A 13683-nucleotide genomic window follows, 5' to 3' on the forward strand; every position below is an offset into this window, starting at 1 on the left:
GATAGATAACTTTAAACAATACCTGTATTAAACAACAGATAGAATGGAAGAATAAGAATGCTAAAATCATACTGTACATTAAATTGAACCAAAATGATAATATGTACTGTACGTTGAATGTGATGCTGCACTGCTATAACCTTACTGTACTGGACTGTTACTGCAGAGTATACATACATTTCATATTTTGACATGATAAGTCAGTGTTAGGTCATGTCGGCTTCTTGTTGCAGTGAGCAGCAGCCCTCTGTTAAGGACAGCAGTGATTAACCTCTCCTGTTTCTCCTCTCCTCTGCTGTGTAAATATATATCAAGTCAGGTTAATATGATAAACCAGCGTCTCACCATCCGCTGTAAATCAAACCCAGGGCTACAGCTCGCCCTGATAGGGTGAATGCCTCCTGAACCGAGGTAAATGTTTGGATTTGTATCAACCCTGGCCAATGTCTGTCACAGGGGTGTGTGTGTGTGTGTGCACGTGGGTGCGCACATGACTGTGTGTGTGTGTGTGTGCATGTGTGTGTACAGGGGAGGTGGAAGGAAGGCTTCACTTTTGTTATCTCTCCTTTCAAACTACTGACCTCTCTTGTAGTAAATGGATTGAGGCCCCATTCTAAATCAACACCGACTATTTAACACAATGAAGGAACTAATTTCTTCCCATTTAACTCAACATTTGCAATAAGATGACTTGTACCCTAATGGTTTCTAATGAATTGTTTCTCCTTTTCTCTCTCTCTTCCCTTCCCCTCCTGCTTATGCGAAAAGCATAGGCCTGCACAGTGCACCACTTTTGGTGCACTACATATGTAATAGGGCAGAATTTGGGATACAGACATATTCAGGACAGTCAGCGGATTCTACCCATTTTATCTAATGCATAATGTTAATTTCAAACCCTTAATTACCTTTAAATGAAAATTGGCTTAGCAGCTAGATGGATTGTGAGTAGGCAGGCATCAAACCACCGAGCATGTCCAGGGGTACCTCCCAAATGGCGCACTATTCCCTATGATAGTGCACTACTTTTGAAAAAAGGAGAATAGGGTGTCATTCGGGATGCATGTGTTGGAGATGTGATGTGACCACGGCCAGCAGGCCAGCAGTTCAGAGTTTACTGCAGGTTCAGGTAGTTTCTCTCCTCTGGAGTAACGCCACTTCTGAATCCTACTGAAATCCACCTGGAGAATAACACTAATACCTATCCCTTTGTGTCAAGTCTACCTGCTCTAGTTCTCTGAGTACTGGACTGTTAAAATGTACATGAGGTGTAGGGTGAAGTCAGGTCGTCGTCTGACTAATTTCTGGGGCTTGACATGCTTGGCAGAAGACAGTTCAGTGGTAGTGTTTTAGCCACCAGTAATACCATTACGTTTCTCTATTGAGTGATGAAGGCATCGGTCATTCATTTATCACAGAGAGAGAAAGGAAGGGGGAGAGAGGGAAGTGTCCTCATCATTCACCTTCAGTGGTATGTCTTGACAGGTACAAAGTTGAATAGTGGATGAATCCAGTTTAGTGAGACTGCATAAGGCCAATGTAAACACGCTCAAAGAACTCCAAAGTTGTGTTAATTGTTTCTTACACAGTTGTGTTTCTTGTCAGTGTGCGTGTGCATGCGCGTCCATGCATATGTGTGCGTTCGTGTGTGTTTGCGTGTGAAAGAGAGTGTGCTACTCTGACATGGTTTGCTTAATGTGGTCTAATGTGGTCTGTGTAATGAGAACCAGGGGCATTCGCTCCTTTGTAGAAGTAGCAGCGTCTTCTTCCCACGCTGTGTGTCCTCTGCTTCAGCACCTGATGAGACCACATTACACTCTCTTTATCAGACACACGGCCCAATCACACACACCCACTCTCATCTCCAGACCCCACCAGTTGTACTGTACATTCTCTCTATAGAACTGGGTCTAGGGAGATAATGTAACCATATTGAATATTGTAACGCCTCAAACCACAAAGTCCCTGTTTTGAATTGACTGGATGGGTTCTGAGAAACCTAAGCTTAATCTGGGCCTGTATGTAGTGTGAAGTTACGGTCGTGTGTGGTACAGCATTCAAATGAATATGTAACTCTAGCCATCTTGCTTCAAAGGATTGACATTGACCATGTCTCGCTCTCACTTTTTATGGTACGCATAGTACATGATAAGATTCTTTCTTTGCATTTTTATACAGCTAAAATCCCATTGAGATCCAAAATCTCCTTTTCAAGGACACCTGTCCCATGTTACATGTGTAGTTTTATTCCGAAGCGTTTTTTTGTTCCCCACGATGAGATCAGGGAGGGGACTGTCGATCTGACTCCGTCCGTTAGTACATTCGTACATTTGTACGTTCATTCATCACACGCGATATCTCAGACAGCGCTGGCCCGATTTTTATGAAACGTGGGTGAATGATGCGTCCTGCCATAGAGATCTTTCATTTACAAAATTACACTGATTGGCCAAATGGTGGCACTATAACAAGCGATTGAAAATGCAAACTTTGAAAGGTCAAGCCCTAACCCCGTTTGACCAAAAGTCATGAAATGTGGTACATATGTCCTTCTCCTAATAAAATAAACAAATTTGCCCCTGCCAACCATAAGGTCCACCATAATGGATTTTCCACCATTTTGAATTTTGTAAAAAAACAAACACTTACAATGCTACTCCTCTGGCACCGAATGGCCGATCTACACGAAACTTGATATGTGGCATCTATGGACAAAGGTCTCTCAATGCAATACTTTCCAGATTAGTACCTAAAACAACATGGCCACTATTGAACAATAAACATTAATTCAGGCTTGGTCTGGCACATAAATGCATATAAATCAGTCAAGGATATTCGTATTGTAACAAAATTTGGTACACATGTTGCAAACACTGTCAAGACTCAACATTTGCAAGAGCACATGTTACTTTCCTCCTTTCCTATTTTCATCCTTTCATTGGTGGAGCATGCCATTGTAGTTAGCGCCTAATTACTCTACGGCTGAGACGTTCCAAATATTCCCCTGGTGGTAATATTCTTCTGCCTGAATGAGTCATTATGTTGTTTGGCAGACTGAAACAGACTGAAACAGACTGAAACAGCAGCCCTTCACTGTCTGAACACTATACGGCTCATGTTCTACCCATCCCCACACACAAGCACACGCACTAAGGGCACCCACCCCCCATCACTTCCCATCCCTCTCCATCCACTCTGTCAGTTCGTTTCCACGACGACCCTCCCCACTGTGGCATGACAGGTTGTTCAGCAGCCTATGAGGCACTGATTTGCCTTACTGTCTGTACGACTGTAGGCATCCCTTTGTAGCTAGGGGTATAGTACCCCTCTCATACCCCATCTAACACCTTTTTATCTAAAGTATACCACCAGTATATCATAGCTCTCTCTCCCTCCCTCCCTATTTACATTCCATCACACCCCTACTGTTGCGTCTTTCACTTATTACCTTTCTTTCTTTGTTACCTTCTCCTGCTATCGCTTTCTGACCCCTCCACTCACAATATTTGTGCATAGTATATAAACACACATACACAAACAAAGGCCCGCACACACAGCCATGCATGCACGCACGCACGTGCACACACATACACACATACAAAAACACACAAATTCAGACAGACAGACACACAGACTGGTATGTGTAATCATCTTTGCTGTCTTTTTGCTTGGGTGTGTGCCAGCTGGTGTGTGTTAGAGTCAAGGACAGGAGTAGAGGACAAATAGGCTGGAGGGAGGGAGGGAGGGAGGGAGGGAGGGAGGGAGGGAGGGAGGGAGGGGGGGAGGGAGGGAGGGAGAGAGAGAGAGAGAGAGGGAGGGAGGGAGGGAGGGAGGGAGGGAGGGGTTATAGAGCGTAGAGATGGCTAGCTGGATTCTGCTCTTAGCTCTGTTTACTGTGTAGTGTGGTGTCTGTCTGGACAAGGGGACTGGGAGAGAGAGACTATGGAAATGTAGGCTCCTCTACTAACTTACTGCACAGGCTGCTTCCAAAATGGCACCCTATAGCCTATTCAGTGCACTACTTATGGGCCCTGGTCAAAAGAAATCCACTGAAAAAGTATTTGCCTCCTGAGTTTCTCTATATTTGCATATTTTTTGACACTGAATGTTATCAGATCTTCAACCAAAATCTAATATTAGATAAAGGCAACCTGAGTGAACAAATAACACAACGTGTTTACTTATCTCGTTTATTTAATTAGCAAAGTTATGCAACACCCAATGCCCCTGTGTGAAAAGTAATAGCCCCCTCCCTCTTTGCCCCCTCCCTGGTTGCCACCTTTAGCTGCAATGACTACAACCAAACGCTTCCTGTAATTGTTGATCAGTCTCTCACATCGCTGTGAAGGGATTTTGACATCTCAATTCGATTTAGGTCTGGACTTTGACTAGGCCATTCCAAAACTTTAGATGTGTAGCTTTTCAGCCATTCTGATGTAGACCTGATTGTGTGTTTTGGATCATTGTCTTGCTGCATGACCCAGCTGCACTTCAGCTCACAAACGGATGGCCTGACATTCTCCTGTAGAATTCTCTGATACGGAAGCAGAATTCATGGTTCCTTCAATGATGGCAAGTCATCCAGGTCCTTTCAGCCAGTCTACATCAGAATGTCTGAAAAGCTACACATCTAAAGGATTGGCCTAGTCAAAGTCCAGACCTAAATCGAATTGAGATGTTGTAGCAGGACCTGAAACGAGCAGTTCATGCTCGAAAACCCACAAATGTCACAGAGTTAAAGCAGTTCTGCATGGAAGAGTGGGCCAAGATTCCTCCACAGCGATGTGTGAGACTGATCAACAACTACAGGAAGCGTTTGGTTGCAGTCATTGCAGCTAAAGGTGACAACCAGGGAGGGGGCAATGACTTTTCACACAGGTGCATTAGGTGTTCCATAACTTTGTTTATTAAATAAATGAAATAAATATACATGTTTGTTATTTGTTTACTCAGGTTCCCTTTGTCTAATATTACGTTTTGGTTGAAGATCTGATAAGATTCAGTGTCAAAAATATGCAAAAACAGAGAAAATCAGAAAGGGGGCAAACAGTTTTTCTCAGCGCTTTATAGGGAACAGGGTAACATTTGAGAAGCAGACTCGAACGAGCCCATAGAGCCACATTCATCACATACCATATTTTCTATTAGACCCAGTCGTTCATGATCTGGACTTTTTCTGTTAAGGATGATTGGCGTATTGATAACACCTGAATTATTCAACACTATAAGCATATTTAACGGTTTGGATACCATCAAATTGAATTCATTTCATTACTACTGTAGCTAATCTTTTTAAGCGTTTTCGAATGGTGTTGCGAGCATTTACGGCGTAAATCCGTAACATATACACACATTACATGTTGTTCTGATAATAGGAATGAAAGATGTAGCAAAATTTTCTCACTGTATCTAAAGCAAAGTCCTGCTAAACTAAGCTAAGCCAGGGTTAGCTAACTGTCATATTGGCTGCAGGTCTTACGCAGCTCTTACTGTCCTCCATCATGAATGAAAGGTTGTTGGTATTTGTGAGCTTTGCTAAGGTGAGCTCTGCTCTTCACATTGGGGTGTGCTTGCCTTGCAGCCCCCAGTCTGAGCCTGCAACGAGTTTATTAACAGAAATGCGACAATGCATTTCAGTAATGGATTGTTTGTTTGGTTGCGTAAGCCTTCATAACTGTGTAGGGCAGTCCGGGCACTCTGTCTCTCTCTTCCTTTAATGCAGTTAGCCATAATGAATGCATTTCCAAATTCAATGAGTTTTTTTCCCATTATTTTATTTTGCTCATCCTAGCGTATTGATTGGTTGAAAATGCCCCTTGAACTTGACCTCTCCCGTGTTGCTCAATGCCAATAACGCTGTCGTCTTCTCCTCTCCCTGCCAGCCAGCCCGCCTCTCCTCTCCGCTGAGAAAAATATCGATAGCTGTGTTTGGCATCTTTGGGATGCTCAAGATGACTGAATGTGTTTAGATAAAAGACAAGCTTGTTGACGGCACCAGGTTTTCATAGCGCAAATGTACTATTATTTGATAGATTTGATTGAAGTGAAATTAAAGACAGAGGGTCTTGGCTAAAGCCTGTCAGTCATTTGTATTTTGAATGCATTATATAAACAGAGTGTACAGTATGGCACACCTTGAAAGTACATTAAAAAAAATGCACACAAATGCTGGTTTGAGAAAGCTTCCCCTCAATGCCATACACCAGGGGTCTCCAATTACCCCCAGTCAAGGGCCTGGTTGGGGAGCCGGGAAAAAGTTATAAATAATCTGTACACTGCAAATTGATCGAAAGAATACCAAACAGATATAGGATTTGACAAAAACAGAATCATTTCACTCCTGGATTACATTGGTATATGTTCACATATGCTTCTGTATTTATGGGTGGGAATATTTGGTAACAGATTTATTGAATTAAAATCACTTTGAGCTGAGTTCCTAATGATTTTACAGTTCTTTGTGTCCAACAACGGAAAATTATGTAAAACATTTTTATTTATTTTTAACAAAACTTTTTGGTTTTGTTTTGCTCAGAAAACTTGGAGGCCAAATAAAAATCACCCTCAGGCCGAATTTGGCCTATTGGGGAACCCTTCCAAACACTTTTATTTTTCATTGTCACATCAGTGTCTGTGTGCTGTGACCTCATGTTCAAACTGCAGCGGGAGACAGTATTGTTACATGTACTCGCCTCTCTGAATAGCTCTAATTTATTCTGCTATTCTCCTCCTGCTGCTCCTCTCTGTGCAGTTTTGATATGAATCGTAACTGGACAATACTTGTCACCCAGAGTGCTCTGCCATGCTCTCATACAGCCCTCTTATCAGGGGATCTGACAGTTGTTTCTGGTGATGAGGAGGGGAATGGCACAATGATGAAATACAAAATCACTTGAACAGGGACTTCAGGGCCACTACAAGAGACTTTCCATAGACAATTATTCCTCACTGAGCCGACACTCAAGGTGTAATCTGGGATCTGTACTAAAGAGAGAGAAAGACAGAGCTGGAGATATCCACTCAGCCCACTCCAGGTTCACTGTACAGCCGATGCACACAGATAACAGGACTAGAAAGGGTAAGGAGGCTAGAAAAGGCCACAACAACGGTGTTACTATCAGTCAGTCAGTTTTACAATAACCTAAGATTCAAATGTGGGAGAAAAAACGTTCTGAAGAGGTGGAACTATTTTAGAAAATGTCAATAGAGATATTATTTTCTGTAATCCTGATTATTGAATCAAAATAAATCAATCAATTGAAACAAATAAAACATGCCAGTGTATAGTACGTGTATTGTTAACACCTGTGCGTTTCAAGCAGCAGACAGACAGACACTGAAATTAAAGACTTCTTCTTTCTCAGGCTTACTCTGAGACTGGTCATTAGTGTTAGAATCACCGCCGTTTAAGTTTGATGACATAAATGAGCAGAAAGATGAACATGGATTATTAAACAGACCATCATGAAAACTTAAAACTCATGAAAGATGTTAGAAAGGAAACTAATTAAAACAAATGTTTCAGCCTCCGTCTTCATCAGGATGACTTATTAAGTATCCAGACGGTCTGTGGGTGAATACTACGACATGTGATCAGAAGAGCTTTCATTAGCCGTGGTCAGTAAATTATTTAATGGACTTTCAGTTTCCACTGTGAAAACATTTGGGGAGTATGTAGACTGAAGGACACGGAAGGAGAATTGATTTAATCTATAAAGGAATTGGTATTTTAATAAAATTAAATAAAAAAATAAACACTCTTAAAACCATACATTTCAGAATAGTTTTTATGTTTGAAATGCCTGAAGGGTTTGGGTGTGAATTTTGAAACATTGTAAATGTACTGTAATTTAATCCGTTTTTTACAAATTCACATTGGATTTCCATTTTTGATATAAGATTTCCAATGAAATATAGATCATATTGGTATTATATTATTTGTTATATATGAAAAGACTTTAAGCACACACTATAATACAGAGACACAAGAGCCATATAGAAATCTAATAAGAAATGCTTTTGACATGCACACTTGATTTCAGTGTATCTATTTCAGCACAAAATGGTTCATCATCAAGGACAAAATGGTACACAACATGCTATTCTCACTATCACATGCAGCACATTGAGGTGAATGTGAATAAAGCAGACAGGATTATATGACTGGATCCATAGTGACTGCTGTCTCCCAGGTTGTTGGTAGTTGATACGGGGGACACAGTGTGAGATGAGGATTGCTGTTCTGAGGACACTGAGGTAATTCACTAGCCACAGCTAGGGGTCCCAGGAAGGAAAATATAACTTTTGTTGATCTTGATGTAACTATGGGATCATCCTGGCTGATTAAAACGCACTGGTGGCCATGGCAAACTGGAGGCGAGAGAGAGAGAGAGAGAGAGAGAGAGAGAGTGTGTGTGTGTGTGTGTGTGTGTGTGTGTGTGTGTGTGTGTGTGTGTGTGTGTGTGTGTGTGTGTGTGTGTGTGTGTGTGTGTGTGTGTGTGTGTGTGTGTGTGTGTGTGTGTGTGTGTGTGTGTGTGTGTGTGTGTGAGAGAGAGACAGAGAGAGAGAGAGCCTAAAATAACCGTTTTGAGCCCATTGTGTGTAGTTTGTGTTTGTCTTTGTGCTGGATTAATACAAGTTTACCATTGTAGCGGTTAACGGTTCACTAAGGAAGTGGTTACACACAGTGTCCACAGTTTCCACACCACAGTGAGGCTCCTCATAGTGAGGCCTTTGACAGCCTGATGAATTAGGCCTGACAAGAACCAAAATGGCTGTCCTCCGTGCCAGCTGCCAGTTGAGCATTTACACTCTGTTAATTGAATTGGCAATTTGTGTAACAGTACCTGCCCCAGAGTCTTTGGTGGTGCCGGAGCTGCCATTTAGCCCTGCTCTAATCCAGAAACTAGGGAATAAGAACACTAAGCTTCACAAGAAATTACTGCAGATTTAAAATGACAGTCGGGGCCCCTGTTGCCAATTTTCCATTAAATGAGAAATAAATTAACAATAGCAATAATGTTGACTTATAAAACTGAAAGTTAAATTGACTTTCAAATAGCACTGCGGTTTAGAAATTGCCACTGTACTGAGAATCAAATTGCAGTATATTGCAATCTTGAAACCAAATGCTGTTTGTGACATGGTTGTATTAAACAGCCGACATTAAACATTGAGAGTGGTAAATGGAAACTGATATTTTCACATCATAAAGCTGCATTAGTTTAAATTAAGGAGGGTTTTCACCCTGATTTGCATGCACACACAGTTAGTTCGAATTTGGATTCTGAGTTAATACTGTTTTTGCCAATCCACAAGAGAGAACGTTTAATAATGTTCAGTACCTCAGTAGCAATGTCAGTTGTTATTGGTCAGATTTAAATATGTAGCTAGTGCAAAGTCTATCAGATTTTGTTTGTTTTTATTACAACAAATGATAGAAGCAGAGACTTTTCAAGCGAAGGTTAGGTTATACTGTGCTATGCATTACTTATTATCTGAGTGTGATTTGAATGCCGTTTTCCATAATGACATTTTCTTCTTACCTGGTGTATAGTGCATTAATATATTGTTAATATACTTAATACTTGTTAGTCAGCCCTTAAAAATAAAAATAAAACATTTAAGTACATTAGCACAGGTGTCAAAGTGATGTTTTTACAGTCACGCTACCATTTTATGAGTCTCCTTAACGATATCGAAATGGGGGGAAAGTAATATCAAAATCACCCTCGTTAAGCTGCATTTATAAATCGGAAAAATATGATGGGTTAGTGTTAGCCCCTAACGTAATAGAATCACAGTCTCCAGCTGTTTTATATCTTTATTAATCAGTCTACTGTGTGGATTGGGCCAAATTTAGATTCGATTGCCTCCACAATATTTGGTCTCCTGGACTGAGTGTCTAACAAAGTGTGTGTGTGTGCGTTCGTTCGTGCGTGCGTGCGTGCGTGTGTGCGTGCGTGCGTGTGTGTGTGTGTGCGTGTGTGAGTGAGACAGGGACAGTCAGACACAGTAGTCTGTAGGTGACGGGCCATCTGCACCCAAGGCGCTGCTCTGAATTGCTAATGTGTGTGTTATTAAGAACTGTGAAGGAGCTGTTGGCAGGAAGAGGTGCTTCAAGGTGGCCACAATCCTTCACCAGTGGTGCCAGTTTAACATTTCAACTTCTTTATTATAAAATATTAACCACGTATAGTTTCCCGTTTTCAAAAGATCCCCAAGGTCAAGGAATTTTCCGCATATAAAGCAATCTGTCACTTACTTCCATGCCGGGGCTCTTTTAGCAGGGAAAGAACCCTGTCTGACTGTGTGATGATGAGGGCCATTGTAGGAGAGAAATAATGATTCCCTCCACTGTGTCGGCCAGGATATAAAAGATGATAATTGAAGTTGGTCAAGTGTGCTTTGATCTGTGATATTTCTGCTCTGTTCTACATGAGCTGCCTGTTGGAGCTAACGTATGGCCGGGTGTGTGTCTGAGTGCTGGGTAGTGGTTCTGTGCTGGGTCACAGTGTGTGTGTGATGTATGTGTGTGTGTGTGTGTGTGTGTGTGTGTGTGTGTGTGTGTGTGTGTGTGTGTGTGTGTGTGTGTGTGTGTGTGTGTGTGTGTGTGTGTGTGTGTGTGTGTGTGTGTGTGTGTGTGTGTGTGTGTGTGTGTGAGGCCACACAGGCCAGCATAGTGCATCTGAGGTGGACTGGGTTCTAGCTCCCTCTGCTGTCTCTATGTGTCAGGGCTCTCTGCTGGAACTGTTTGTTTGGGGTTGCCCTGACTCCGCCTCATGCCTTGTTTGTATCCTCCCCAACCAATGGCGGAGTACTGTGTGTGTGTGTGTGTTTGTGTGTGTGTCCAGGACTGGTCCTGCAGGTGTTGTCTATCCAGTGCATGTTGTTTGGCATGGGCCCCGCTCCTCAGGGAGGGGAAAGGGCTAACTGCTTACAGCATTACTGGAGGGGGATGTGTGTTTACCATGCTTGGCCTGGAACAGGGAATACAGTGAAGGACAGAGGCCCCTCATTGTGCAGTCTGTGCCCCCTCCCGTCCACCCGGGGCCTGGCCTCTGACTCTAACCCGTTCCCCTGGCTTCTTCCCAGAGGAGGCCCTGTTTGCTCCTGCTCTTTGAGAGTCTTTAAAGGCCATTCAATGCTTTTATTACATCATTAATTGCACTTAATTCAGCAACATTACCCCAATGCCTGGCTAAACTCTGAAAATTAAGTACAGAGCATTTGTTATAAAATTCACCATAATGAGCTCTGGTGGGAGTTTGAAAGTTACCGCAGGCCATTTTTACCAGTAACGGGTAGCATGGTGCCTCTCCCTACTTTTAAGTTGGGAGTATAGAGAAAATACCCCAAGGGCACAGTCTCTGGTTAGTCTGCTATGCAGCAGAATCAATCGCATGATATAATCCCTCATTTAGAAACAAGCCTTTGTACCAGCCAGCGAATCATTGAATATGCAAGCTAGCTGCACTCGATAATGGCATTGTACTGTACGAGTTCTGCCCTTTGATGAGCATCGCTACAGCACTTATTACTGTAGAGTTATCATAGTGGGCGCTTGATGTCAATGATGTCAGCTGTTTATCATTACAGCTGTTGGTTCTCACTGCCGTAGCGAACGTATTGTTCGTAAGATATTGGTGTGTGCCTTTGTGTTGTGTGTGTGTTAACATGCAACTGCATTTATGTACTGTGTCTGTCTGTCTGTCTAGCTACATGTTTATGTATTGCCTAGTAATGTATGTGCATACAAACCCAGTCAGCCTTATACCCGCCCTGTGTGTGTGTGTGTGTGTGTGTGTGTGTGTGTGTGTGTGTGTGTGTGTGTGTGTGTGTGTGTGTGTGTGTGTGTGTGTGTGTGTGTGTGTGTGTGTGTGTGTGTGTGTGTGTGTGTGTGTGTATCTGTGTGTTTCACCCAGTGTGTGTGTTGTCTCACCATGGCTCTGTCTGTTGTGTTGTGTTGTGTGTGTACAGCTATAGGAGTACAGCGAAGGAGGACTCCCAGTGCAGTAGCCTCAGAGATCTTCGAGCCACACCTCGGGAGCCACATATTGCAGGTAGGATGATATGAGATCGCACCATACCACAGAACACCTGTCCTGTCCTGTCCCACAGGCACCACCACCCTGTTTGACAAGCCTGGTATTAACGAGAGTTTCCAGAAATTGTGGTTGGAGGATTCCCAGATATCCTTCTTATTCACTCCTGATTCCCGAAATATTCCAACTGCTATTTCTGGAAAACCATAATTTTGTTACCATAATTTTGCAACCCTAGTTATGTACTGTATCTGTTTGTCTGTCTGTCAAGCAACTCCCCACACTATTCACATGGGTTATTACTGACATCTAGTGATACCTTAACCACCAAAGCAATTGACATGAAGGAAACGATTTTGTCTAAAACGACTTACGATAGCTAGTATGTGATTCCTGCAAAGACCTTGGCATTGCTGGCATCATGCTCTTACCAACTGAGCCCCACAGTAGAGGTTGACAGGGGAGTGTTAATTCATTCCTTTCCCGTCTTGTCCAGAATTTTTCCCCCCACGTACTGTCTCGATCCTGCAACAGTTCTATAACCCTGACAACTTTCCTGTCCTGTCCCGATAAAATTCAAACCAGCGCAGAAATCAGAAATAACTTCATCCGTTAGCTTCCTGCTCCCTGCACTCTGCTGCTTGTGAGTTTCCATAGTAACGGCCCCGTTTTGGGTTGCCTTGCTCATTTTTCACTAGACAAGAGAGAGAACTGTTAGCTAGCTACTTTTTGTTGCCTGCCCAGGTCTTATATCTATTTTTATAAATAGTGATTGAAGACCGAAGGACGCATGTTATTGTTGGGAGAAGGTGATTTTCACTTCTGTTCCTGCAGGACCCGTGGGAATCCTGTTACTGTGTCAACCTCTACCACACAGGACCAAAGCTGAGGCATTGTTCAAGCCTTCTAGCATTACTGCATTAATGCTCTGCCTTGATTCTTGAACATACAACCAATGTTCCCTCTATTTTTGGGGTGCACCGAGCAAATTTCAGATCTGCTGAGCACAAACTTGATGGCTGTGAAAATTCTGTGCAACTTCCGGCGCACGTTTCTGTAAACACTGAGGTTGTACCCGCTTTAAAGTGGTAATATGTAACTTTTGGGTCGACCCGACCAAATTCACATAGAAATGTGAGTTATAGATCTATCATTCTACCTAAAAATAAGTCTAAGAAGCGGTAGATCTGTTCTATGTACGCTATTTCTATGGTTGCCGTTCTTAAGTTTTGTTTTTGCGTCTTTTACTTTCGGTTTTGTACCAGCTTCAAACAGCTGAAACAACAATATTTTTGGTTATGGAAAATATATTTCACGGCAGTTTAGCTTGTACAATGATTATCTATACTGGACTAGGGTATTTTTTGTCACATAAACTGAAGCGAAACTGCAACCAGGAAATGGCGGAGCGATTTCTGCATAGTGTAACTTTAAGTTACAGTTTTAACAGTGGCCAAGTAGGCTACTGTGGATATTTGTTCATATTGTAGGACCTACCAGAGTGGCCTACCATAAAAAAATTGAGAAAAATGTATCCCTTAATATTTTAACATGGAAACTTTACTAAATCAAATTCATTAATATTCCCATACCATTATTACAGAGAATCAGACAAATTATGCTTCTTAGCTTATTCAAG

At 42.3% G+C, this 13683-nt stretch overlaps 1 protein-coding gene across 1 annotated transcript in view; it reads left to right on the forward strand.

The window, feature by feature from the left end:
• LOC120060046 (neuronal PAS domain-containing protein 3) overlaps positions 1-13683 on the forward strand; it is a 199374-nt gene that overhangs the window by 51070 nt on the left and 134621 nt on the right. The window contains exon 5 of the mRNA XM_039009108.1: positions 11980-12062. Coding sequence (XP_038865036.1) covers positions 11980-12062 — 83 coding nt within the window. The remainder of the gene's footprint in view (positions 1-11979; positions 12063-13683) is intronic.

This window comes from Salvelinus namaycush, chromosome 15, assembly GCF_016432855.1.
Source record: "Salvelinus namaycush isolate Seneca chromosome 15, SaNama_1.0, whole genome shotgun sequence".
Lineage (NCBI taxonomy): Eukaryota > Metazoa > Chordata > Actinopteri > Salmoniformes > Salmonidae > Salvelinus > Salvelinus namaycush.